Genomic DNA, 22,916 nt, shown 5'->3' with positions numbered 1-22,916 from the left:
TTTTGAAAAATGTTCAACACTTCATAATTGTCCCCAAAATAAAAAAAATCATCAGTTAAAAAAACTATTTTTGATTCAAAACATGGTCATGAATTCTAATAAGTGTTCTTCAAATAGAAAAACTATGCATGAAATTCAAAATTGTTCCCAAGTTTCGATAAATGTGTGAATATTCATGACTTTGAAAAAAATCGTCTTGCCAAAACAGGTCACGATTTTGTAAATATTGTTCATGAATTTGAAAATCTTCATGATCACAAAAATATATTCGTGTATTCAGAAAACGTTCATATTTTCAAAAAATATACATGAATTTGTAAACCGAATTGCGCAAATGTTCAGCATTTCAAAATGTTCAAATCTTTTAAACAATGTATTTGTATTCAAAAAATATACATGATTTCAAAAAAATAGTTTCCTGATTCGTGAATTGGAAAAATGTTTATTATTTGAAAAATATTTTCTTGAATTAAACAAATGTTCATAATTTCACAAAATGATGACGAATTTGGAAGGTGTTCGCATAGTGAAAAAGGAAAAGAAAAGACATATAAAAGATAGAGTAGAAAGGAAAAAAATAAGGAATTCGATAACTGCCACACGTGTGGACGTTAAGAAATCTGCCCACACGTTTTGTGTGGTGCCTAAGAGGACCAGCCCACATATCTGTGTGTGGGCAAAACAATTAGCGCCCACTCGCCTTTTTTGTTTTCTCCCGGCCATTCTTACACGCGTGCATGTGGGCGAAATAGATAACGCCCACACGCACGGTACGTCAGGCCTCGTACCTCGTGGTCTCGCACGCCCCACGTGACACGCGCGCCGCGCAGTTGCCATGGGCCGGACCCTCGTCCATGTTCGTTTAAGTGCAGTTGCCATGTCGCTGAACTACGGTTGCCATGTCGGACAACTACAATTGCCATGTTTGCTCAACTGCAGTTGCCATCTTAGGTCAAAGTTCCAGATTGCCATTTTTTGGACAACTACAGCTGTTGTCATGTGTGGTCTGGTCTACTGCAGTTGCCATGATTTCAAAATTTTAGGAGTTGCCACCTACTAACACTAGGCAGTTTGTCATGTAGCGCTACAAAAAAGGCATGGCAAAAACATGTTCGGGTAAAAAAGAGAGTTGCCATGTGCTCACAAGCACGCTAGGGCAGTTGCCATTTAAAAAGAAAGAGTTGCCATCTGCTTACGTGCATGCTAGGGCAGTTTACCATGTACCATGCAAAACATATGGCGACTGACATGTTCGGGTAAAAAAGAGAGAGTTGCCATCTGCTTGCAATCATACTAGAGTTGTTGCCATGTACAACACTAGGCAGTTGCCATGTAGCGCTACAAAAAAATGCATGGCAAAAAACATGTTTGGGTAAAAGAGAGAGTTGCCATGTGTGCTCACAAGCACGCTAGGGCAGTTGCCATTTAAAAAAAAGAGTTGCCATATGCTTACGTGCACGCTAGGGCAGTTTGCCATGTACCATGCAAAACATATGGCAACTGACATGTTCGGGTAAAAAAAAAAGAGAGTTGCCATCTGCTTGCAATCATATTAGGGCAGTTGCCATGCGCCATGTACACCGCAAAACGCATGGCAACTGGCAACTTGGGTGTGGGAGAGGAGGCGGGAGTGTGGGCGAGATCGCAAACGCCCACACACCAGCCCTTATGCGTGACTGAAAACTGGTGTGTGAGCGAACTGTTAAACGCCCACACATCGGCCCCTCCGCGTGGTAAAATGGATGCGTGGGCGACCTCTTTCTCACATACCACACATGTGAGTTGTTCTACGTGGCATATAAAATTAGCTAATTCGTGCCAAGATTTATGCAGAAGTTACTGGGCGGTGATGGAGGCGTGTGGACGAGTTGGTTAACGCCCACACGTGTGCGCGTTAACATTTTTGAAAAATAAAAAAAAATAAAGAGAAAATAAAGGAAAAAAGGGGAAAGAAACAAAAAGAAACAAAAAAAAATTACAGAATAGATGAAGAAATGGTAATAGTAGAACAAAACTAAAAGAAAACACTAGAACAACAACAACAACAAAGGAAAAACGAGTTCTAGATTTCGTTTTTATTGTCTTTCCTTTTCTAGTTTTTTAATAATTTAGGATTTTAAAGATGTTTCAAATTTCAAGAAAATTATGACTTTTGAAAGCAAATCTTCGATAAAATCTTCATGAATTCATAAAATGTTCGCAAAATCAAAAATTGTTCATGGATCCAAAAAAAAGTTAGCATTATCTATAGAAGTTTCTGAATTTGAAAATCGATCAGGATTTCTTAAAATGTTTAAGAACTTAAAAATATTTTGAAATGAAAAAACATACTTTATACTCAGATTTATTAGAAAATATCTCTGAATTTGGAATTTCTTTCCCAAATTTGAAACAAGATCATCGATAAAAAATTTATTCACTAAAGAAAATGATGCATTGAAAAATGTTTGTAAATGAAAAAAATGTTTGTAAATTTCAATGTTTTTGCCAAATTCTTAAAAAATTATCCAATTTCAAAAATGTTCATGACTTTCAAGAATTTCTTTCAAAATTTCAAACAATGGTCGTCAATTTTGAAGTTGTTTATGGTATAAAAAATTGTTCAAGAATGTAAAAAACAAATGTCAGTATTTCTAATTTAAAAAAATTATAACTATAAAGATGTTCGCAAGATGAAAAATGGTATTAAAAACCAGAGGAAAGAAAGAAAAATAGAAAATAAAATAAGGAAAATCCAAAGGAAAAAAAGAAAAAAATGGTTCCGGGAAGGTTCAAGATCCTTCCCAATACCGGTGGAAATAGTATTAATGGGCTGGCCCATACAGAGGACTTGCACATGGGAGGCTACGCGCCAGGTTGCTATTTGGTGACCGACGTGGCAAATAGTACTGGCGAGCTGGTTCGGGTTTTCATGATTGCGGACATAAAACGTGCAAAGCGATCGCTCTAGTTGGCTTCTCCAGTTTCCCTTATAAAACACATCCCTTTTAATTTTACGCTACTAAACAGTGAAAAGGAGCGTAATCTCTGAAAAATGAAAATCTTTCTAAATTTTTACGGCCCCATTTACGACAGAATCAGACATTTACTTTCTATACGGAAATGTGTAATTTATTAGATTTTGGAGAAATAGACTAATTTGTTAAAAATTAAGGACGTCTTTTTGAACCATATTTTTTAACTTTCAACCATTTACTCTCAAGGGGAACTATTTTAAAAATTGTGACATTTTCTGAAACTTAGGTATGGTTTTAAGTAATATGATTTTTGTTGAAAATACAAATATTTTTAAAAAGCGAACAGTTTTTTAAAATGTTCAAATTTTCTTTAAAAAGGTTAGCATATTCTGAAACTCAAACTTTTCTAACTAAATAGAAAATATTTATAAAAAGTCCAATATGTTCCCAAAGTTTCGTAAAAACTTTAAGACTTGTAGTTTTTTTGAAAACATGAACATTTTTCAATCTAACAATTTTTGAAAAACTAAATTATTTTGTAATATGAGATCATTTAATGAAATAGTGAATGTTTTTATAAATTTGAAAATTTGAGAAATGCGAAATTGTTTTGGTAAAGTTTTTTTTAAATTTTTGTATATAATTTTGAAAATCTATATTTTAAATTTCAAAACCTTTTTTGAATGGGAAAATTTGTGGAAATTTTTGTGAAATGGAAAAGAAAAAACACAAAAAAACCAGCAACGGATAAACAGTTTAAATAGAAAAAGGAAACGGAATAAACAGGCCAGGATCATTCTAGGAGGTTCCCAAAATCGAAACCCTGTGTATACTACTATTGTGCGGACCCATCATGATCATTAGATATGTTTCCTCTGTACGTTTGGGTGGCATTTTGCCGTGACGAGCAACAAATGGGAATCGCGGTCAGGCCACCTGTCTTGTCCGCAATCGCCAGTGCTATATCTTTTTTTTTTACATCCCTGGACAGTTTAGCTAGAAGCATATAGCACTGACGATTTTTACAACTCAAATGATCCTTATCAACTTAAATGATTTTTACATCCCTGGCCAGTTTAGCTAGAAGGAAACTAAGAACGTCTTGGAACAACATTTAGAAGTATTCTAGTCATACCAGCGTTGAGAAGCTTGGAGATCCAAGCGATCCATTTGTTAGGGAAGCCTTGGGTTTGTAGAATTTTGTGGAGGGAGGGCCAGTAGACTGAGTCGAAAGCTTTTCTAAAGTCTAGTTTGATGACACTGGTGGATTGTTTTGTTTTGGCACAACAGACCGAGTCAAAAGCTTTTCCAATTTCGTGCTATAGTTTGGCCAAGATTTGGCGTGCCCATACAAAATGCGCTATGCATTCTACAACCAGATTCTCAAGTTGACATATTGCCAAGCATATGTCACTATAACGGACATGAGACTCATTCAGTCATTGGTGCTAGCAAGTTACATCTGGTTTTGCCGGATGACAGATAAACTTATATAAATTCTGCATATCAGCTTTTTTCTTTTGAGACACAGACAACTCTGCATATCAGCTACAAGGAGAAGATGAGCCCAGCTAGCATTAGAGAAATAATTGGCCCACACATCGGAAGGCCTACATCACAAATGCTTCTCACCATGCCTACTCTGATGTTGCTGTTGACAACATAACTATGGATGAGAACTACAACAGCGCACCACATAATCAGTCGTGAGTCTGCCATGTGGAGATTGGTGTGGGCATTATCAACACCAGTGTGGGGTGTACAAGTAATCAAATATATCATCTTTGTACTAATAAACAAGGCTGAGTTGTTGCATATCTCTCACCATAGTTATCCTTGAGCACATGATGTCCATAGAAAAGGACAAACTTAGATGGCGACATCTCAAACTATATCGTGTGGAGAGATGCTCAAAGCTGCGGACAGTCTCATTGCTAACTACGATACCGACAAGTAATTTTGAAATGCTTGGACACCGGAAGACTCGCCCTTCCATCCATTGGCGAAGACAGATCTGATGCTAACCACTCGATCTTACAATAATTTGGGCAGGTCGATGAAGCTATCATCGGACACATCAGCCAAATATTATATCCGCAAGGTGCCATGTGCCCATGTGGCCGGTGCCGTCCGGCATATCTAAACGAGCGCTGCTATACACACGACATGTGTAGCCGAACTTTGGACGATCCTATTGATCCAACCGTGCATACATGGCACAAGGTGGAGCGCATCCGCCGGATCAAGCATCGTCCACTCATCGTGCAATGAGCATCGGCTGCACAGTAGTTCCATATCTAAACCAAACGATGCGAATCAACTGTCATGGAATAGCAATATCTGGCAGCTAGTTTGCATCACCATGAAAGAACCGAATCCATATACAATCCATGTAAAAGAACATAGAGTTGTCTACGTATACAAGCAAGTGTGCCGTGACACATCCACACATGCAACAACGGCAATTTCAATTTACATAGAACAAACGTTTCTTTTATTCAAAATCGAATCTACATAGAACAAAAAGATGTCATATCACTACATATGCTGCCTTGTGCCCTGCTATAAGCCGAGTGTTAATTTACCGGCCGCTTGGTTTATAGCAGTGTAACCTGGTAGGCAACCCTAAAACACATGAACAACAGGACCCTCGGCTTACAGCACCTTACACCTAGGGCGGCGGAAAAATGCTCGGCTTACACAAGGATCTCGACATACTCCTCGAAAAACACTCGACTTATACTCCATGCTCGGCAAACTACCTTGCCACATGGCCATGCTCCCGCACACTTGACAGCTCTGTGACGGCAGGCCATATAAGCCAAGAGCCTCCTAACGGCTCACTCGCGTATATTTTCTTTTTCTTTTTTAGATGCTCTTAAGTAAGCCAAGTACTTGATATATATAACAATGAGCTTACAGTTGCTATTTTATTCATTCCACACCTTTAATTTGATACAACACATGGTATTTTCTTTAGGCTTTTGTGTTTCTTCATTGCATTTTATTTCCATTCCCTCTCTTTCTCGCTCATTCTCTCCCACCAAGTTTTCGTCACCCTTTCTATCCCCTAATTTTTCTGCTATATCTCTTTACAGCTACTTTGCCACTCTAAAGATGTGGTATTGCCTTTGTACTCTTCACGCCACCCCAGTGTACCCATGTTAGGACCCCATACAAAAAAGAGAAGTTACTCACACTATTTTTTATCCAAAGGGGTGATTCCATGTAGACCTTCATCTTTGTTTGTGTTATAATAGGTTATATGATCATTATAAACCAAAAATAGGCCAAGCACTTATAGGAATTGGGTCAGTAGCACCACAGGGGGAATGCTCCAGTTTGTGAAGGAGGTGCCACTTGAAAGTTGTGTACTAACATTTTACTCATCCCACCACCCTTGTATACCCATGGTAGGACCCCATACTAAAGGGGGGCTGGTTCCAACACTTCCTCAAACAATTTTGCGCCCCTCCCCTCTCCAGCGGGGCCTGCGTCGTCTAGTCCTAGTTTTTTATTCGAAATGGACAACTCCTTGTGAGATTTACTCCTTGATTGTGTTTGAGTAGGTCATACGATCATGACAAACCCAAAGAGGGGACTAGTCCTAGCATTAGCTGGCTCGGCTACTCAAGAAGGGGGCATGTTCACACAAAGCCGTGGATCTTCGTCTGGGATGTTCCAGTTCGTGAAATAGGTGCCACTTCAAAGTTGTGTATTGAAGTTTTACTCATCCCACCACCCTTGCATATCCATAGTCGGACCCCATGCAAAAGGGAGCCTGGATCTGACACTCCCTCTCGTGCCACCCTCTCCGCTTGGTCCCGCGTCATCTAGGCCTAGCTTTTATTTAAAAGGGGCTGCCCCTTGTGAGATTTACTCCTTGATTATGTTTGAGTAGGCCACAAGATCATGACATACCCAAATAGGGGCCTATTCCTAGCATAAGCTACCGCCAATACCATTGGTACGGTGGCAAACGTGGTCGGAAGTACTAGAAGGGAGTTCAAACAAACGGGTTACCCAGGTTCAGGCCCTCATGGTGACACAACACCGTGGAAGTCACATCAAGCCACATCCAAGGCTCTCTTGGTCACCATTGGGGTACCATCCAAGACCAATGCAACTGATGGTCCGGTTGTATTGGTCAAGTCAACCATGCACCACCGAGTGGAATGCCCAACACGGAGTATGGGCCTATCATCCAATACCTATTTAAGAAACTCAACAAGAAGTGCGGTCACAAGCCCTCCACATTGCACCATTGCTACAAAGAACTGTGTCAATGAGGTGGATTAGGAGAAACTCCGAGACCGCACTGAAGAGATCAATTTAAACATACCCAGTGATGAAGATGGCGGGGAGGATGAAAATCCCAACAAGAGGTCAGATGGTAACAAGATTGCAAAAGAGAGGAAGAGGAGAAGAGCCTTTGATGGCACCTAAAAAGAAGAGCTCGTGGCCATGATTGAGGCCCAGAAAGCCTTGGTAGCTGTACACAAAGAAGAGAATGTTGCAAGATGGAATGAGCTCAAGATCTTGGAGGACGAAATGGAGGCCAAAGTTGGCGGCAAAAGAGAGAAAGTTCAAGGCGGAGGAGCATAGGATTGCACTTGAGGAGAAGAGGCTTGTGAAAGAGAGGAATGTCGAAGAACATGCTATCATGTTCATGAACCCAACCACAATGGATGACACAGCAAAAGAGTTTTGGGAGCTCACTCGTGGAAAGATCTTGACCCAAACAAAGGTCTTCCTTTGGAATGATGGTGGTGCCGTGTGGATGGTGGTGGTGGTCTTGGATATGTTGATGGACAAGGAGGAGATGGTGGTGGTGGCCGTGTGGAACGTGGCAGACTTGGAGGTGATCATGCTTTGTTTGGTGACGATGGTGTTTGTTTTCGTATTGCATGCCTTTGGTTGGGCTTGATCCACGACATAAGACATGCTATGTTGTGGTGATTTTGGATCAAACTTGATCGATGTGGTGCCTATTGGATGAACTATTTGCAAGTTTTATTTGAATTGCTCTATCCATGCAACTATATGCGTGTTCATGGTTTATTCGTTGTGCATGTTTAGTTTGAATTATCTGAAGATCAAATAGTGGGTGATAGTTTGAAATGTATGTGGCAAGGCCAAAGGAATTGAGAAAAAAATATCCTCTAAAGATACTTGGCCATATCCTTCTCTAAATTATAGTGGATTGGTTAGAGATGCTCTAAGACGAGGGGGGAGAGGATTTTCTAGGAGAGAAGTGCTATACACACGACAGACTACGGACGATGCACGCACAATGGTTAAATCTGGCCGGACATATGTGTGATTGAGCAAGTCATAGGCCACTGGATTGTTGCATCGTCCATAAATCGTGCACTTGTATCGTGCATGGAGCAGTTTCGTTTCTAGGAGAACCGATTTCTACCGGGTTGTGGGATGCCGCCAATTTCATTTGGGGATGTGTGCATGGATTACTCTACTATTGCTATGCCATGTATTGTCTGACACACATACATCATACTACCTTCTCTCTCCATCAATCCGGCTAACTTTCTTACCCAACTCTGTGACGTGTGGGACAGCTAGCGAGGAGGCCACACAACAGAGTGACTAGTGGGTATGTTTGAAGTAAAAAGGTAGTATTACACCCCTCCCACCCATGCTTTTTAGTGTGATTATATTGTTTGTATCAATTATATCTTTTGAATAAAATATCGATTGACAAACCATTTGGATATTAGTACTCATGGTATTTACATTTTCAAAACAAGATCAACTATGGACATGTTTGAAGTTATTTTAAAATTCAATTATTGTTTTCGTTGCATGTTTTTACTGCTTTTTCATTCCGGGTATCAGTATTGTTTCATTCAGGTTTCATTCTAGTTTTGGAGTTTGAAATCAATTTTCATACTATCATTTTGTAAAATTATCTTTCATGGTTGGGCTGAGTTCTAGAAGTGTTCTTTTCACTTTTTTTTCCTATACGATTTCATTTTTGTGTCATTGCTATTTTACATGTTTTCATTTTTTTCATGCATTCCCTTTTGCATGTTTTCTTCATTGTTTTATTCCATAATTCATTAGTGTTTCATCTGGGTTTTGATATAAGTTTAATTATGGTAATTTTTTTGCATGTTTTCATTATTGGTTCATTCCGGTTTAGTTAATGTATCATCTCATATTTCATATAAGTTTTATTATTGTATCAACATTTGAATTTAAACTGGTTCGAAACATGTTGAGGATTGGTCTCGTTTTAAAGCTTTAAATGTCATGAAACCAAATCTGCAAACGGATTGTAATGGGATCATTGGTTCGGAAGTTAGAAGTGGTACAGATTGTAGAGTCAACTAAAAGTATTGGTGGATGTACGTGGGGTGAAAGAATAAACTATGTTAAATGCAATAAAGTCCTATGGCTAAACAGTGCCTGGGTCCCAGCAAAAAAGAAAGAAAAATCCCATGTGATAAAGGAAATTATGAGTATGTGTACGTGGACAGATGGCACACAATAATTGGCTGGCAGGACCTCGGTAGAACCCGGTTCCGCTAGTTCGGATCTTGTATGTAGTCCTCAGTGAGATTCACCTGCTGACTGTTTATTAGGCTACAGAAGTTTCAGCTCATTACTTGAGAATTCAGAGCCTTGGAAGCCACAACTGCAAACGGAATAACAGCAATAAAAGCGTACACATGGGTAAACAAAGAAGCAAAATCAGCAGCTTTGACCATGGCACTGGGCGCAGGCGTCTTGTGCGTCAAGAGTCTCCATCCGAGGCCTGCGGTGGCAGCTGCTCCGCTGAAGAGCACGAACGCAGAGGCGTAGCTGCTGACTGGAGTGTTACTGATGGCCGCCAAGACAACCAAGAAGCCCGCAAAGGTGACCTTGGTCAGCTCCATGGACGCCGGCTTAACATCTTCGCCCACGTTCTGCTGGAAAAGAGTTGCGAATATCCATGCGAAAAATGAAACCAGCGGCATAACCCACACTAGCAACGCCAGCTCTCCCAGCAAGGCAGCCGTGAAGAAGAAGACATTGAGGGAGAACGCGAAGGCCAGACCCAAGTTGAGAACCTCGACGGTGTTGCACGCGTCGTTGCTTTCCTCTTGTGTTGTGGTTGGAGGCACCGTGGCCAACAGCATGATGAATACGCCCGTCAGGCAAGTGCAGAAGCTCAGCGGAAGCGACGCAACAAGCAGTCCTGGTGGTGCGTCGCTGCTGCTCGGTAGCTCTAACGCCGCCAGGCCTTCCAACCCCAGAAACAGAAGCGCAGTGACAGCGGCTGCGAAATCGATCGAGTTTTCCAGCCTAGCTTGTTGATATTCCGTGTACAGCTGTGCATCCTCATTACGGCCATTCCGCCTGGTCTTGTTGTAGCACCACAAGATTGCAAATGTGTAGGGAAAGAGAACAAGCATGTAACTGAGGTTTTCCAGATCGATAAGAAGTATGATGCCATAGACCAGGACCGTCAGCAGAAGGGCGCAGAGGTGGATGAGCAACTTCGAGGCCACAAACAGGAAGTCCGCGACGAACGTGTGTGTTAGCTTCGCTAACGAGAGGCAGATGAAGGGTAGTAAACCGGCTTCCAGAGTGGAGGTGGCCAGTGTAGAGATGCTGAATCGTACGAACCCGTCTCCCTCGTTCTTCACGTCGACCTTCTTCAGTGAGATGGCAAGAAGAACCGGGCATACCATTATCACGGCACCTTCGGTGAAGGCTCGCACCCGGTTCTTCATGGGGTCCTGGTGCACAACAAATACAGCGTGAAAAAGTTAGAAGAACAGCTTCAATCTTGATGAGCTCGAAGAGAAGATTAGAAGAGCAAAATAAACGCGACAAAAAGCACACCCACGATGAACTATGCATCAATTCAATTCATTCAAACAAGGCTGAATAAAAAGGAAACCAAATATGCTTCAAGACTGGATTCTTACCATGTGCTGGTCACTTCTGTTTAATTCAACCGAGGAAGTCCCTAGCAAAGATTTTATCCCCCTCCATTATTAGCAACCAAGTATGATGATAGCACATATATAGCCTCAAGCCAACAGAAATTACAAGGAAATTACCCTGCCGGAAGCTGGCCGCCCTTCCAGAAGCTTCACTGCATCTGCAGGTACAACACAGAAATCCTAGCGTAGGGACTGCCGGTCCCGTCTAAACTATTTGGCGGAATGGAAACTGAGCAACCTAACATGCTGCCCAGAAGATATCATGGGTTCATGGATGAGCGCCTACTTGAGTGCACGGCCAGGTCAAGTCAATCTGGTTAAGTCAGGCTGCATTTTTTTTTGCTTGTCTCCTTGCTCAGTTAGGCTAGTCATAGTGGGAGTAACTTAGCTAGTAACATAGCACACTTCGAGAAAATTCTGCTTATGTAGCAAGTAATTAATGAGAGGTGGTAACATAATATGTTACTGTAACATAGCGCTTTCCAAGACAAGATGAGTCTATGAGCTAATAAATGAAGTCATCTATGATACTACTATTATGTTACTTTGCATTATGAAGGTAGTAACTTAGACTAGTGTCATATGCATGACACTAGTCTAAGTTACTCCCCACTATGACCAGCCTTAACAATTCAACCAAAAAAAACCGAAGGTACATTGCAAGTGTGGTCCTCTGTCCAACAACTCTCAGATTACTTGTACAGTTGTACTAGCTTCACGCGGTTGTTGCTGGCCGGTTCCAACTTCCAAGGGCATCTCTAGCCAATCTCTCAAATTGGCATCTTTTGAGGAGATAAAATGCACCTAACCGAAGTCTCAAAACAATAGCTCCTCAAAAAATTTAATTAATTCCTAAAAGGTATCTTTTTGGCCTCAAAACTGAGGGAGCTTTGCTGTTTGCCGGCTTCCGGGCACTCTGGTGGTATTTTTATTGGTGCGAAATTGGACTCCTTTGATTTTATTGCGTTTGAGCATGGTATCTTCTGGGCTAGCATGGTGGTGCTACACAGAAGTCCCAATGTTTTGTGGGAGCTTATGGTGGATTATGGCCCGGCGGACCATTTTCTTTCCTCGCTATTCTTGGATGAGCTCACGGCCAAAATTGATTCTTGCACCCCTCCCCTGCTGATTGGCGGCGATTTTAACTTGCTCAGGTCCCCAGGTGACAAAAATACTTTGAATTTTTCTTGGCCCTTGGCGGATGCATTTAATTATTTTATTGTGGATTGTGCTCTTCGTGAGATTCCTAGGACCGGCTCGCGTTTTACTTGGTCTAACCACCAGTCCAATCCTATCCGCTCTATCTTGGACTGCGTTTTTACTTCCTCCTCGTGGGACACTCTTTTCCCCGTGCCTCTCTCTCTGCCCTGCCTCATGTGGGATCAGACCATTCCCCTTTCACCCTCGATTTGGGTGTATTTGCTTCATCTAAGGCTTCCAGGTTTCGATTTGACACCTCTTGGCTGCTGGTTGATGGTTTTCCTGACCCGGTGGCTGGGAAAATTGTCTTCCTTCTTAACTCTAGAGAGAGGTCGTTTGGGCCTATGGATGATTGAAATTTTTGTTCTTATCAACTTCGGAAATTTCTCAAAGGTTGGGGCCATAATTGTGCAGCTGAAGACTGGAAAGAAAAACGTGTTCTGCTGGGCCAGGTGTTTGCGATGGATGCGGTCGCTGATGCCTCCGGGCTGTCTGCCATGAGATGGCAGCCGCGTTACGACCTTGAGGCTCTCCTCATGAAGCTCCACCATCAGGCTGAGGTTTATTGGAGGCAGCGTGACACGATTAATTGGTCCCTGATAGGGGATTCTCTTACTGTCTATTTCTTTGCTATTGCTAATGGTAGACGTTGCCGGTGCTCGATTGATAGTTTGTTGATTAATGGTGTGCATGTGGTTGACCCTAGCCTCATACTTGAGCACGTGCATGATTTCTTCGCTTCCTTGCTTGCTGCCAAGCCGACTTCTAGTCTTTTGGTTTCTCCCAACTTGTGGGCTTTGTGCAGACGTGTGTCTGATGAGGAAAATCTCGCTCTCTCGCTTCCTCTTTCGGTGGAGGAAATTGAGTTGGCGATCAATTCTGCTAACATGAACTCTGCTTCGGGTCCAGATGGTTTCTCGATCCCTTTCTTCCAGAGATTTTGGCTGGCTTTGCGTTCTATGGTGTGTGCTGTAATTCAAGGGTTTTGTTTGGGGACTGTGGATATCTCCAGACTTAACTATGCTATCTTGTTTCTCATCCCAAAGGTCAAGGGTGCAGATTTGATATCTCAGTTCCACCCGATCGCCCTGATTAATAATTTTGCCAAGTTTCCGGCCAAAGGGTTTGCGGCTAGGCTTTCTCCTGTTGCCCATCGTACTATTAATCCTACTCAATGTGCCTTCATTAAGGACAGATACATTATTGATGGTATTCTTTGTTTGCATGAGATTGTGCATGATCTCAGGATTAGAGGGTCTCGTGCCATTATTCTTAAGCTTGATTATGAGAAAGCTTATGACTCCGTTAGTTAGGATTTTTGTAGACAAGTTCTCCTTGCTAAGGGGTTTGAGGTTGCGTACGTGCATCGGGTGATGCAACTTGTCTCCGGTGGTCATACTACAGTTGCAATGAATGGTAATATTAGTAAAATATTTGTCAACGACGGGGGCCTACGGATGGGCGGTCCGTCTTCACCCTTCCTCTTTAATTTTGTGGCAGATTCCTAATCCTGTATGTTGGAGCGGGCTGCCTCCGCTGGTCACATTTCACCTGTTATCTCCCACCTGCTGCCGCAGGGTATCACCCATCTCCAATATGTTGATGATATGACTATTATGGTTGAGCTGAATGATGCTTGTGTTGCCCATCTCAAATTTATTCTGTTATGCTTTGAGGCCTTGTCGGGGCTCGAAATTAATTTCTCTAAGTCTGAGGTGATTGTAACTAGTGTGTCTGATGATGAGGCCCTGATGGTTTCTCGGCTCCTCAACTACAGTCTAGGTTCCTTTCCTTTCAAATACCTCGGTCTCCCCATCTCTCCGTTCCATTTATGTGCAGAAGAGTTTGAACATCTTGTTACTAAAGTGGGCAATAGGGTCATGGCGTGGCATGGCAAGTACAACACGTCTGCTGGGAAGGTTTTCCTTATTAATGCATGTCTTTCTTCTCTTCCCATGCTCACCATGGGCTTCTATAGGCTCTCCCACGGCACTCATGATGGTTTTGATAAGCATAGAGGGCCTTTTTCTAAAATGTTGCTGATAACAAGCACAAGTATAGGTTTGTGAAGTGGAAAATCGTCTGCAGACCCAAAAACCTTGGGGTGTTGGCCATTTTGAACACTGCGATAATGAACAAATGTTTGATTATCAAGTGGTGGTGAAGGATTATGACATCTTCTTCCAGTACCCTTTGGTTTGATCTCTTGAAAGCTAAGTATTTTCCTTCTAGCAGTCCCATCTTTGCATCGGCGGCTCGGGGATCCCAGTTTTGGAAAGGCTTGGTCAGAGTTCATGACCTATTTGATGAGCATGTTAAGTTTGTTGTGGGGTATGGTGCCTCCACTCGCTTTTGGTTGGATTGGTGTTCTGGCGGCTTTTCTTTAGCCTCTGCTTTTCCTGTGTTGTTTTCTTACTGTTCGAACCCGGAGCTCTCCCGTAATAACTGGGACATGGGCCTCGGGAGACCCCTCTCCCCTGCAGAGTTGGGAGACTGGCATCGCCTTGCTGCTTTGTTCCCTGTGCTCTCAGAGGAGGAGGATACTATGGTCTGGCCCCACGTAGCTTCTAGGAAGTTTTCTATCGAGTCTTTGTATTCTTGACTTATATCTGGCCCCCCCTACTTCTAAATATAAGCTTATTTGGGCGGCCAAGGTCCCTCCCAAGATTAAAATTTTCCTTTGACAGGCATTCAGGGGCGGGCTACCTTCGGCTGATCAGATCCATAAATGGAATGGGCCTAGTTCTGAGCATTGTGCTCTTTGCTCTCAGTTGGAAGATGCCAACCATATTTTGTTTGGCTGTGTGCTTGCCAAGTTGGCCTGGTGTTGTGTTCGTTCTTGGTTACAAGTTACCCGAGCCCCCAATTCATTTGCTGAACTCCGTTTGCTTTCTTCTAATCTCCAGGGTGTTTCTAAGAGACTTTTTTGGGCGGGCTTTAGCGTCCTTTGCTGGGCTCTTTGGATTACTAGGAACAAGTTCACCATTGAGGGTGTATTCCCTAACAAACCTGTCGATTTCCTGTTTAAAATGTGTATCGTCTTGCAACAGTGGAAATTGTTGACTAGTCGGCCGATCGAGACGATGTGGAGGTGATGATCACTAAAGTTCGGGCTTCTGCCAACCTGTTATCCTCTCTAGCTGCTGAGGCCCCTGCGTAATGGCGTCGTCCTTTTCTCTTCTTAGGAGTAGGTTGTTGGCCTGCACTCCTCTTCTTATGTTATCTGGGCCTGCATGCCTTTCGAATTCTCTGCCTGTGTGCCACTGGTTGTAGGCCTGATACTCTGGTATGCCTTCTGTGTTGGGTTCGGTTTGTTATGGTTGTTACTCTGCCTTGTGTCTTTATTTATAAAGTCGGGCGTATGCCTTCCCTCTAAAAAAACTGAGGGAGCTATACCAATTCCCCTCCAATTCCTAGCTAGCACTTGTTGTTGAAAAAAATCAACAAAACAACCGGCATGGCGGCTAATTGACTTTCCACTGCTATAAATTCGTACTGGCGACTAACCCAGACCATATCTCTTCCTTGTCGCCACCTATTTTTCGGAAAAGTCTCCACCTGAAATTACCCCCCCCCCCCCCGATTCGCCATGATCGTCGCCCAAAAGTCTCGCCATCGTCGATTCACTCGAATCGTTGTCGTCGCCATTATGAGGCTGCTCCTCACCCATCGCTATGGCTACTCATGCCAACACCTCTTTTCTGGTTGTCATGCGGGGAGCCACCTCCTAGGTAAGGGAGGTAGAGGAGGTGCAATACCACACAGGCACCGAATCGTGGGAGGAGGAGAAGGGAGGGGGGAGCAGCATCACGTCGTTGCGATAGTGCCTGACAATGGGGTAGTGGTGCTTCTCAAACCATGGGAGGAGGAGGAGGATACAGAGGTGGAGCAACCTCACATCGGGGTGAGTGACGACGGCGTAGTGGTGCCTCTCAAACCATGGGAGGAGGAGGAGAATGAGAAGGAAGAGGGGGAGCAGCATTACGTGTTATGGCGGTACATATCGTACCACGCAGTAGTGCTCCTCCAACCATGGGAGGAGGAGCGGGAGAAGGGAGAGGGGAGCAACATCACATCGGCGTGATGGTGCATGACATCCGCTTAGTGGTGCCCCTCCAACCATGGGAGGAGGAGGAGGAGGGATTGTAGAGGGAAGTAGCCTCACATCGGTGCGATGGTGCATGGCATCGGCATAGTGGTGCTTGTCCAACCATGAGAGGAGAAGGAGGATGAGAAGGGAGGGGGGAGCTTCACGGTGTTGTGGCGGCGCATGCCATCGGCATAGTGGTGCTCTTCCAACCGTGGGAGGAGGAGGAGGAGAAGGGATAGGGGAGTAGCCTCACGACGGTGCGATGGTGCATGGCAGCGGCATACTGGTTCCCCTCCAACCATGAGAGGAGGAGTGAGGATAAGGGAAAGGGGAACAGCCTCAGGGCGGTGAATGACAACGGCGTAGTGGTGCCCCACCAACCATGGGAGGAGGAGGAGGAGAAGGGAGAGGGCAGCAACTTCACTTTGGTGTGACGGTGCATGACATCGACGTAGTTGTGCCCCTCCAACCATGTGATGAGGAGGAGAAGGGAGAGGGGGTGTAGCATCATGTTCATGTGATGGTGCAAGACAGAGCGGTATTGTGGTGGCCCTTCAACCATGGGAGGAGGAGGAGGAGAAGGTAAAGGGAGAGAAGCCTCACGCCAGTGTTGAGGTGCATGATAGCGAGATGGTGGTTCCCCTCAACCATGGTAGGAGGAGGAGCATTATGATGTCGAGTTAACACTCACCTATAAGAAAGTCGACGTTGCGATCGTTGCCGCCCTTCTTGTTGATGTGAGTATAGTGACGAAGCACCACGTTGCAGAGGCACAACTCGCCTCTTTGCATAGTGCATTGCCACCGCCGCTCGTTGTCACGAATCTCTATAATGACGAAAATGCTGAAGTCGATCAGCTATAAAAAATACGCCCACTACGCAAGGCATCAGCCTTCGACTGGTAATTAGTGATAAACCATGATGTCGGCTCCGATAAACCACACGACATGGCTTGGCGAGCGCACCACGGTCCATGACGCCTACCCAGCCCACACAGAGCGTCCCTTGATGCGCGAGATGAGGTGGTTGTGTGGTGACTCCCAGCGGTCCACCAAAGGGGCCAGAAGGGGGACAGGAGCTGCTACTTCCCCCGATGGTTCCCGAGCTTGGTAGGGACACTGGCCAGTAGAGCAGCTCTAGATGATCGGGTCCCAGCGACAAACTACGGATGATCGGGTCCCAGTGACAAACTATCACAACCCATGGCAAGGGGGCGACGAGCAGGCACTCTAATAGGTATGCGGGCTAGCGTGGCCACGACCTCCAGGTGATCCCGTCCCCGTGGCGACCCATGGCGAGGGGGTGACGAGCAGGCATTCTAGCAGGGGTGCCAGCCAATGCGGCCACGACCTTCGGATGATGTCGTCCCCATGACGACCCATGACGAGGGGGTGACGAGCAGGCCCTTCGATAGGGTGCCGACCAGAGCGGCCGCTACAGTCTTTGTTGGTGATGCGGGATCCTCGATCCTTCACATACATGCCATTTTCTTTAACTGGCTCCATACACTAAAGGAAAACAAAACGTTGCGAACATTTAGCAAGGAGAAGTAGTGAAACACGGTAGCACCTTAGGTGCCCTAATCATGCTTTTAGACCAGTTTTAGAAACACATCACAGATGTTGATCCTTAGGGCATCTCCAACTCTAGTGCTATTCATTAAGGGCATCTCCAAGACGGACTCTTAAACCTCCACTCTATGTCCGAACCACGGTGTTCGAAATACTTTTGCCATCCAACGAAGACATGTATATATCCTCTTAGCAGTCCAGACGTATGGATTCCAGCATACAAGAGACAAACGTGGCGGAGCTTTGTCGGAGTCCGAACATCCACTTGACCAATCACATGCATGGTGCCTCTCTCCTCTCTCTCCTCCCAGCCGCACACTAAACCACAAATATATCATCACTTGCATGATCCCCATCTACTTTTTCTCCTTCCAACCGGATACTTTATGATTAACATTGAATAGCTCCTTCCAGCATCATGTCCATGGACCACGTCCCTACATATTCCAGAGATATTTATGGGTCAATGTTGGAGATGCCCTAAATGAATACCCTCAAATGTCCCTGGATACGTTCATATGTGTGCACGAACAGTGGGGAGAGCGCCGGTCATCTACTTCTATACACCTAAATACCCTACTTGTCCGCCCCTTGTCCAATGGAAAGAGGAGAGAGAAAGGAGGGGTGTTCAAGGAAAACTTGATTTATGGTGAGTGGGGTTCGAGTCCGAATTGTTGGCGGTGTTCACCGACATGTCCAGACTCCCCTATTTCTCCCTTTATTTGGTCACAGAGTAGGGAATTTTGGATATCTGAATATGCCCACGAACAATTAAGGGATAGCGTTGGAGGCCTAAAAGTGTCCGGTTAATTCGGTCCAGAAATATGAGGGGGACACAGGGGACATTGTTGGAGATGCCCTTCATGCACGCATGTAGACTCAACCTTATGACGTAGGAACACACATCTTCTATATAGGAGCATCTTTAGGAGATTGAGCTAACAAATCTAGAGATTGGTAAAGTTGATACATACACCTTGTTATCCACGAGCAAATGTCTATTCCGAGAAATTAGTGCTGAAAAACCCTGAAATTTTAGAAAAATGTGAGTACTCATGCCTAAGCCTAAGACTTGAGCAGTGGTGACTAGGTTCCACCAGAGGGCCAAAAGGCATATTTAAATGTCAAATGACAAAGACAGTTCGGTTCGGCCCCACCTACTCCCGTTTATATAAGAGCATGGTTAATAGTATAGCCAACTGTTGGCTATATGGTCTTGCCACATTATCTATAGACAACCTTACAGCAGTCAAGTATTCCCTCCGGTCCTTTTTACTCTGCATATTATGTTTGTCTGAAGTCAATCTCATCCAACTTTGACCAAGTTTATATAAAAAATTATTGACATTTACATAACAACACCAACATCATTAGATTCATCTCGGAATATATTTTCATATTATATTTATTAGATATTATAGATGCTAATAATTTCTAATATAAATTTGGTCAAACTTAGCTAAGTTTGACTTTCGGCAAATCCAATGTGCAGAGTAAAAAGGACCGGAGGGAGTACAATAGTTACATATGAATATGTATTTTTTTTATACATGGCCCACCTTCTTCTCTCACAACATGCCTAGAAGCATGTGCTGTAGCTGGCTGTTAATCGATAGCCTGCTTCCCTTCTCTCTGCTCCTCTCTCTCCTCCAACTCATCCAAAATATAATATTTAAAAGCTTTGTCCTTACTTTAAAAGGAGTTGTACGCAAAAGTGCCCAATAGTTCACATGCCGCGGTGGTCGGCATTATCCAGCCCATAGCCCCGTACATCTGCCACAAGCTGCTACCAGCTGCATTTAGAGTTTAGTTTATCGAGCTCCCAAAAAATTACAACTCAAATGGGGCCTGTTGACATTAGAACCAAGTCCCTATCTCATTTCCCATCTCCTCCCCCAATCATTCGAGCCAGCTGTGTTGAAGCTCAAACAAGCTTCAAGACGGGGCGAGCCCTAAACAAGGCGGCCGGCCGGAATTTGGAGTAATTAGGTGCTAGCTTCTTCCTGTCCTGCCTTGATCACCCCGATTGATGTACATACACGCTCCGCTCAGCTGAACAAGAAATTCAACCAATTGGTCGACTATTTCGAAGACGATCCGGCGGAACTGTGTTTTTACTTCTTACGAGAAGAATATGGCGAAAAAGGAAATTCACTCGGAGCGTGATCGAGGCTTCTACAAGGTAAACCTTGAATCAAAGCAAATTTATATCTCTGTTTGCTTAGATTCTTCTCTAGGTCCTTTGGAAAATCGAATTTATCTGCCCCATCTACGTAAAGATGTTGAAATATCTAGCCCTGTGATTTTTACTCTTTGAATCACTAGCATACAGTTGATCAGAAGTTATCTAGCCGATAAACTAGAAGTTCCTTTCAAAACAAAAAGATCAACTAGAAGTTAGCGGAAGGATCTGGTTTCCGGAACCCTACTTTGTTCAATTCAAACAAAACCAATAGAAGAAACCATAGCTTTGATTTTACTGCTGAGAAGTAAAAGATTCAATCTGCTGTGTCCGTCAGTTCATCTCAGTTTTGTTTTTATTGCAGAAGTCTGTATGTTTCAAGAGTAATACGTAATCGCTCCTTTAAAAGCTTAGCTACTCCCTCTGTAACTTAATATAGGGATTACTTGCTAGCAAAGTTTTGCTTGTATTGCTTGATGTGAAATTATAACTTAAGGAAATGCTTAAGCCCACGGCTCGGAAAGAAAAAAAAGCTTATTAAGCCCCTTATCGAAGAAAAAATAAACTATTTGCTACTCTGTGGCTCTGTGCCTTCATGAGTCGTCCCTCTTGTAGCTTATTTTCGAGATATCATGTCCTGACATGATGTGAGTAAATTGCAATTCTCCACAATCTTCCTCAAACTAATTGAATTATTAGGGCATTGCTATGCATCTCATAAATTGCAAGCCCTGGCAAATCTCAAAATCGAACTTGTTACACATTTATTTCCTGAAAACCACCATCAGTTTAGGTATTGTGTTTAATTCAAGATAACAAGCCAACACTAGTTTGTCTCCAAACCATCTGACGAAAAACTGTGTTGCTATCAGGCTTATATCCAACTTATGATATCAACCCTTGGACTTGAAAGCAAAGTGAAATTAGTGTACGAGTGCCATCATCTTTTGGAGTCAGCAGTCGTCCTTTTTATGGTTGCACAATCATTCGGGTCCCTGCTAAATGAACAAAATACAGATCTGATAATATATAAGGAGGATTTCAGCGTGCTCATGGTCGTTGTGGGGCTGCGATTGCTGCTGTGGTACTATTTGAAAAGATTTGGTCAGACTTGCTACAGAGCTGCCGCAGTGGTGCTGCTACATTATGTCTTATTACTTCTGATCAACAAAAGGTATATCAGAATTGCTATCGTTCCTGTTATCTTCTTTGTCTTCATAGGTGTACTTGCGAATGAATTTAAGGAGAATCCTGCCAAGAAATTTGAGGAGAATCCTAGTTTCCAGTACGACAACATTATCACACCCCCCGCTGAGAAGCGTATAGGAAAAGAGAAAACATACGACAGCGGTGAGGAGATTGTATTTGGAGAGAGCTCTTTTGGAGATCACGACAGCAGTGAAGATGTTGTATTTGTACATGGCCCTGAGAGTTCCCAGGGGCGGATGAAAATGGAAGTGATTTCTTGTTGTTTGCAGTTATCATTCGTGATATGTACTCAATTCAGCGAACAACAAGGCGGTACTTTTGTTCTCTCTCACTTCTTTCTGTTCATCAATTCGTCTCTAGGTGCACTAGCAGTGATGATAGCCGCATCCCCTATTGGAACCAGTCCTGGTGCAGTACAGGTGCTGCTAGCGCTGCACAAGTTCTATCTTATAATGCTACCGATAGCAACTTGCACAATGGCCGCAGAGTGGCTAGGGAGTGGCGCCATAAGTCTTTACATGCCGGAGTTCATTGTATTGATTGTATGGTTCACTAATCACTTTGATCATGCTGGTCGGGAAGGGCGTATCAACTCTGCCACACGGGGCCTAGTAGTAGTACAACTACTCTTGCGAAACCCACTCATGGTATTAGCAGTTCCGTCAGCTGTATATGACCCGGAAATGTTGGTGTCCTGGTTCAGAGGCTCGTTTCGCGTCTCTAGCTCTTCGTCGGCTCTGTCCTACTTGCACGTTTGGATGCTACATCAATGGCCGGGGAAGACATTAAACTCGACTGGACCAATCAAACTGCTCAAGTTTTCTGCGGAATTTAGCTTTTATATGGCACTTCTGCTGGCTGGACCGTCGGCTGTTCTGGCAATCATATCTGGAGATCAAGCTTCAAGGATACTGATTCTGTATACAGTACGGTTACCATTTTGTACAGGACTATATCTTTATCAGGGGACTGATAATATAGGACTAAAGAATATTCTGTGGACTATGCTGATATCACTAGTGCCAAGATTTCGTCGGAACAAAGTAAACAGTGCGCCACACTGCCATCCAAAGGCCATATGATGACTTCTGTTCATTCTGGGTGCATTAATTGGTCCTAGGATTGTGCAAAACCATTTAATTTCTTGCATCGGAATCCAGTTTTTGATATTATTGTAAATCACGTTTTCAATATTTATGTATGTTTGGAGGTAAACTATCCAAAAAATTTGCACATGTGTTGGCAGTAGCATTGATGTGTACATTTTCTTCTATATTCTACCTATACCTATAAGGTCTCTAGCCAACTCCCTCGTAGGATGCTCCCTCAATTTCCTGCTTTTTCAGCCACCGGATCGTGGTCAAAACAGTCTTCTGCTTTCTATCGTTCGTCGATCTTCGTCAATATATGTTTCCACCGCACGGTTGTTTTTCCAGCACCAATGATATGTGGGCTCATGCCGTGTGCATGTTGGCTGTGTAAATCATTCACCGCCACCGGTGCGAAGAAATCTATCCTCGCATGCTGCGGGTCTCGTGGGAATGCACTGCTGCCCATTGGGCACAACCCCCACAAAACCTAGCCCCAGACCGCATCCTCCCTCCCTTGTACTACGCCGCACCCTTTTCGCCTTTTTACCATTCGGATCTCTCACTCGCATGCTGCTACCCCTTGTTGTGGCTGTATCGGGGAACCACCATGGCCGCGCCGCCAGAGCAAGCCGCCATCCGCGGCGCTATTCTGCTCGTTTGG

General features: G+C 43.8%; 2 protein-coding genes across 2 annotated transcripts; one reads left to right on the top strand and one right to left on the bottom strand.

Annotated features, from left to right (window-relative positions):
• Nucleotides 1-9,522: 9,522 nt before the first annotated feature.
• Nucleotides 9,523-11,169, bottom strand: LOC123070268 (uncharacterized). Its single transcript, XM_044493419.1, has 3 exons — nt 11,030-11,169; nt 10,895-10,935; nt 9,523-10,702 (listed from the first exon to the last, which is right to left on the bottom strand). The coding sequence occupies exons 2-3, from the start codon at nt 10,895-10,897 to the stop codon at nt 9,575-9,577; spliced, it is 1,131 nt and encodes a 376-aa protein (XP_044349354.1). The 5' UTR covers nt 10,898-10,935; nt 11,030-11,169; the 3' UTR covers nt 9,523-9,574.
• Nucleotides 11,170-19,669: 8,500 nt separating this feature from the next.
• LOC123070201 (uncharacterized) lies at nt 19,670-22,341 on the top strand. The gene is made up of 2 exons (XM_044493309.1): nt 19,670-19,955; nt 20,828-22,341. The coding sequence occupies exons 1-2, from the start codon at nt 19,908-19,910 to the stop codon at nt 22,244-22,246; spliced, it is 1,467 nt and encodes a 488-aa protein (XP_044349244.1). The 5' UTR covers nt 19,670-19,907; the 3' UTR covers nt 22,247-22,341.
• The last annotated feature ends 575 nt before the right edge of the window (nt 22,342-22,916 follow it).

The sequence above is a fragment of the Triticum aestivum genome, chromosome 1A, assembly GCF_018294505.1.
Source record: "Triticum aestivum cultivar Chinese Spring chromosome 1A, IWGSC CS RefSeq v2.1, whole genome shotgun sequence".
NCBI classification, from domain to species: domain Eukaryota; kingdom Viridiplantae; phylum Streptophyta; class Magnoliopsida; order Poales; family Poaceae; genus Triticum; species Triticum aestivum.
The sequence above is the reverse complement of the archived record's forward strand: the minus strand, read 5'-3'. Positions and strand labels throughout refer to the sequence as shown.